This window comes from Aotus nancymaae, unplaced genomic scaffold, assembly GCF_030222135.1.
Source record: "Aotus nancymaae isolate 86718 unplaced genomic scaffold, 86718_ANA_hifiasm-v0.15.2.pri h1tg000011l, whole genome shotgun sequence".
NCBI classification, from domain to species: Eukaryota; Metazoa; Chordata; class Mammalia; order Primates; family Aotidae; genus Aotus; species Aotus nancymaae.
This window is the reverse complement of record NW_026988422.1, coordinates 54,578,533-54,584,024: the sequence shown is the minus strand read 5'-3', so window position 1 is coordinate 54,584,024 and position 5,492 is coordinate 54,578,533. Positions and strand designations below refer to the sequence as shown.

At 44.6% G+C, this 5,492-nt stretch overlaps 1 protein-coding gene across 1 annotated transcript; it reads right to left on the bottom strand.

The window, feature by feature from the left end:
• Positions 1 to 393: 393 nt before the first annotated feature.
• On the bottom strand, positions 394 to 999 carry LOC105707310 (transgelin-like). The gene has a single exon (XM_064374488.1). The coding sequence runs from the start codon at positions 997 to 999 to the stop codon at positions 394 to 396; it is 606 nt and encodes a 201-aa protein (XP_064230558.1).
• Positions 1,000 to 5,492: the final 4,493 nt, after the last annotated feature.

The following is a 5,492-nucleotide window of genomic DNA, read 5'->3' as shown; positions in this document are numbered from 1 at the left end:
GTTTCAACCCCCAAAAATAATCCAGGAAAAGATAGGGGGAGGCTGGGCTGGTTCTTCTTCAACAGGCTTTTGCTGCCAAGGAGGACAGTGGATATGACCTACATCCAGGCTACCCCCAGCCCGCTTCTCCCCTCCTTTGCTCAGGGGCGAGACAGTAGGGGTGGCGGGGGCAGCTGGGAGGGAAGGTCCAGGGCAGTGATGCTTTGGGATAAGAAGTTGAGCTGGGGGAAGGGGAAGGAGCAGCCCATGTACAGTTACCATTGCTCAGTGACAGAGCCTTAAAGCTTGGCAAGGGCTGAAGGTACCACACGGCTGTGGGTGAGGCAGGCTAAGTGGGATGGCTGCAGCCAAGGAGCTGGGGGAGGGCAGAGCTTGGGGCTGGCCCTCTCCCCTCTAACTGATGATCTGCCAAGGTTCTCCGTAGCCTGTCATGCTGGCCTGGGAGGCCCCTCTGTTGCTGCCCATCTGAAGGCCAATGACATGCTTTCCCTCCTGCAGCTGGTTCTCTGTGAATTCTCTCTTATGCTCCTGTGCTTTCTTCATAAACCAGTTGGGATCTCCACAGTAGTGTCCATCATTCTTGGTCACTGCCAAGCTGCCCAAAGCCTTCAGGGTCCTCTGCACTGCTACCATGTCTTTGCCTTCAAAGAGGTCAACAGTCTGGAACATGTCAGTCTTGGTGACCCCATAGTCCTCAGCTGCCTTCGGGAACTGGGCCACCTGCTCCATCTGCTTGAAGACCCTGGAGGGCAGGTTCTCAGGCACCCTCACAGACTTGGAGTCATCAGGGTACAGGCTATTCACCAGCTTGCTCAGAATCACGCCGTTTTTTAGCCAGACCTGGAAGCCCAGGTGCCCACGGTCTGGGCGGCCCACATCAGGGCCACACTGCACTGTGATCCACTCCACCAGCTGCTCCTCCAGCTCCTTGTCATACTTTTTCTCGATTTTGGACTGCACTTTGCGGCTCATGCCATAGGAAGGACCCTTGTTGGCCATGTCTGGGGATAGAGGGCTTCCTTCGGACTCGCAGGAAGGAGTGAAGACTTGTACCTGGGCTTGGACAGACAAGACAGGGCTGTCTTTAAATAAAAGAATTTTCTTTATTTTATTTTAAATAAAGGGGAATTTTCTTTAAATAAAAGTGGCCCTTAGAGGTCATTTACTCCAACCTTCTTATTTTACTCCTAGTCTCTACTACCCTACGCATCTATTTGGAAGCTAATGGCACAGGATTTTTGCTAATGATGCCTTTATCAAGAAATTCTCTTTGTCTGTTAGTAAATTACCATGATCCTAGAAGATTTTATAGAAAGTCTCAGCTTACATTACAAAGGATCCTCATCAGGTATGAGCAAAAAAAAAAAAAAAGAAAGAAAGAAAGTCTCAACTTAGTAATCAGTTACCATCAAAATACATTTTTCTATTATTAAGGGAAGACAATTTCCTTCTCAGCCCCAGAAGGGAGGCACACACGCGCGCACACACACACACTCACAATATGATCAGCCAGCTCTCTGTCTGGAACAATCAAAATACCTCCCAGCTGGAATGACAGCATCATTTTATTGACACTGAAATAGGAGGGTGATAAAGCAAGTCTCAGTAGGCATAGCAGAAGTGCACTGCTTTTATGATTTATATTTCAAAAATGATGCCATGGGACCAAAAATGCAAAGCAGAGCTTATTATGTGCTAGCAAAAATGGAGTGAAGGGCAGTCACCTCAGTTGTACCTTTTAAGCTCTAAAGGAAGCAACACCACTACCAATTTTCCCTCCTCACCCTGAGGTTGCAATAGACATTTGGATTTTCCTACAGTCATCACTTCATTGTTCTCTATGCTGTGAGTGGGCTAAGAAAATGACGTTATTTCCTGTGTGATGATCTTGCTAGAACTTTGGAGGCATTAAGGAGAACTTCAAAGAAACAGAATCACTAGGACAGTCATCCTTCAGCCCTGGTTGGGGGCAGAGTCGGGAGAGATTCCTTCCAGGACCCCTGGATACCAAAATCTGGAAGATGCTCAAGTCCCTGATATAAAATGGTGTAGTACTTGCATATAAGCTATGCACATCCTCCCATACTTTAAATCATCTTTAGATTATTTATGATACTAATACAATGTAAATGCTATGTAAATATTTGTTACACTGTATTACTTTTATTATTTTTATTGTGTTTTTTGTGTGTTTTTTATTTTTGTTTTTTGTTTTTTTAAACAAATATATTTAAACATTTCTAAGTAATTCTTTTTTTTTTTTTTAAAGACGGGGTTTTACCACATTGGTCAGGCTGGTCTTGAACTCCTGACCTCAGGTGATCCACCTGCCTTGGCCTCCAAAGTGCTTGGATTACAGGCATGAGCCACCACACCTGGGCTTTTGAGTGTTTTTGATCCTCAGTTGGCTGAGTCTGTGGATGTAGAACCTGGGGATATAGAGGGTCAACTTTGTTGTCCTCCTTAGCTCCACCTCTTTATGAGGGGCTGTTGTTGGCTCCTGCAATAGACTGAATGTCTGTCCTACCAAACTTATATATTGAAACCTAATTCTCCACATGAATGTATTTGGAGGTAGGACTTTTGGGAGGTGATGAGATGTAGCCCTCATGTATGGGATTAGCGCCCCCATAAAAGAGATCTCAGAGAGGTCCTTTGACCCTTCTGCCACATGAAGACCAGGAAATGAAGAACCAGGAAATGCTCTCACTAGACACAAAATCTGCTGGCGCCTTGGTTTTGGATTTCCCAGCCACCAGAACTGTGAGAAATACATTTCTGTGGTTTATAAGCAATTCAGTGTATGTTATTCTGTTACGGCAGCCCAAATGAACAACATGGCCACACTTTCCAAACCCAGAATCCACAGGGTATGTGTGTTGCTTCTCTCTCTGCTTTGCTTGGGGAGAAAAGAACTCTCCCCTCTATAGAGAACCCCTGGGAATCCTCTCTGCCTGGAGGTTTCCAGCTGCTTGCTTTCGACTTTAACTTCTCTTCTGTCACATGCAAGTAAGGAAAACAATACTGGGTAAACATTTTCTAAGATATACAACCTTAGGGCTGTGTCACTGGAAGAAAATAGACTAGAAATCAGAAAAGATGGGCTTGATTCCTGTGATCTCAGTCAGATCTTCGACGTCGAGATATCACAAACTCTCCTTCTTCAAAGTGCAGGCACTGTTCATCAGCTCATGTCATCCGTGGGCACTTAGAGTTCCTTGAGTAAGAAGTACTGCCTTCTATAAACATCTCAGCTTCTGGAGACTTATTTCCAGACATTCCTAATGAGTCAGTGAAAAACCCCAAATGATCTATGTATCAATTTGTTTTACACTTTCAGTTTATACAATAAATGAGAAAAGGGCTAAGCTCAATTTGCTGGAAGTTGACAATCCTTTTTTTTTTTCCTGTCAACTTTAAGACAATCCATTTTTATTTTGAAATCATTGTTGGTAAATTTTGTACCAAAGGAGAGGCTTATAGCAAGAGAGCAGAAATGAAAGCAGAAATTAGAAAGCTTATATAGTCTCAATTTCCACGACTCTAAAAACATTGATCAATCAACAACACAGTCATCCAGGAAAACCAAAACGCTTTGTGGTAGGCAGAATTCTAAGTTGGCCCCTAAGGTTTCCTGCCCCTGCAATCTGTAAGCCTTCTCCCACTTATTCAATCAAACACTAACCTGGGTTCTGCTGTGAAGGGATTTTGCAAATGTAATTAAGGTACCAAGATAGGGAGATTGTCTGGGTGGGCTTGATCTAATCATGTGAGCCCTTTAAATCTGAGTCTGGAGGTCAAAGACAGAAAAAGTCAAAGAGGTTTAAAGTGTGAGAAGAATTCAACAAAAGGGAGATTCTCCATTGCTGGCTTTGAAGATAAAAGGAGCAGGTGGTAAGAAATGTGGCAGTTTCTAGGAACTGAAAGTGGCCCCTGGCTGACAGGCAGCCAGGAAACAGGGGCCTCAGTCCCCTAACCGCAAGAAACTGAAGCTGTGACAACGAAAATGAGCTTTGGCAAGGCTTGAGCTCCAGATAAGAACACTGCCCAGCTGACATCTTTTTTTTTTTTTTTTAAATAAAGATAGGGTTTCACCATATTGGTCAGGCTGGTCTATGAACCCCCAACCTCAGGTGATCTGCCCGCCTTGGCCTCCAAAGTGCTTGGATTACAGGCGTGAGCCACCATGCCCGGCCCCAGCTGACATCTTGATTTAGCTCTGTGAGAAGATGAGTGGAATCATGCCCTTCCCAGTTTTGGGGGAAAAGCTGTAAAGTAACACATGGGGAGTTGTTTTAAGGGGATAAATTTGTGATGATTTGGTATGCAGCATAGAACTAAAATCCATGCTTCCTGAATGGTTCTAAAGCTTCTTAACCTAACCCTAAGACCAAAACCCAACCTCCTTCAAAGAGAAACCTGCCAACCACTGTGAACCAAATCTATCAGACAAGCCTCTTGTGACTCAAAGTATGACCCATGGCCCGACAGCATACATGTAACCTAAGAAATGCAGCGTCTCAGGCCCCATCTGGATCTATGGAATCGAAACCTTCATTTTATTTTATTTTTATTTTTATTTTTATTTTGAGACGGAGTTTCGCTCTTGTTACCCAGGCTGGAGTGCAATGGCGTGATCTCGGCTCACTGCAACCTTCTCCTCCTGGTTTCAGGCAATTCTCCTGCCTCAGCCTCCTGAGTAGCTGGGATTACAGGTACGTGCCACCATGCCCAGCTAATGTTTTGTATTTTTAGTAGAGACAGGGTTTCACCATGTTGACCAGGATGGTCTCGATCTCTTCACCTCGTGATCCACCCGCTTCAGCCTCCCAAAGTGCTGGGATTACAGGCGTGGGCCACCGCGCCCAGCCAAAACCTTCATTTTAACAAATCACCTGGCGACTTGTATGCAAATTAAAGTGTGAGAAGCACCAGTTAGCATTTTAATTCAGAGCTGGAGATCTGGAATCAGCAAAACCCATGCTCCCAACCTGGCTTTACAGTTTTACTAGCTATGTGGATTTAGACAGGTTGCTTAACCTCTCTAAACTTCTATTAATAGGTAGAGTGGAGAAGATAATAGTAATGGGTGTATAGAGTTGTGGTGAGGATTAAATGGGACAGTATGTAAAGTGCTTGAGCCTTACATTTTGGCCTGTCATCAGCCTGGCAAACAATAAGTGCTTAATAAATTGTTGGTTATTGTTTGATTGGGCACTAATAGCATGAATTGAATGTAGAGGGAGCTGGTAAACCGAATCAAGTGGAAACATGTAGGATCACTGTGGCCGGCATCCTCATCTGATGAAATATGCTGTCACATGGCTCCTCAGAGACTGCAAAAGGTTGTGACCTTGGTTTTCTACCTAACACTAGGCTGGGTCAGCCATGCCATCCCAACTCCCGTAACCATCACTCTCTCCCGTATCAGCGTTTAACCTCCCTGGGCTTGACCTCACTTAGCTAATGAGATCTGGCCGGAAACCATAGAG

Bases quoted from the DNA above. Each gene is read 5' to 3' on its own strand.
- LOC105707310 (XM_064374488.1), bottom strand. From the start codon at position 999: ATGGCCAACAAGGGTCCTTCCTATGGCATGAGCCGCAAAGTGCAGTCC.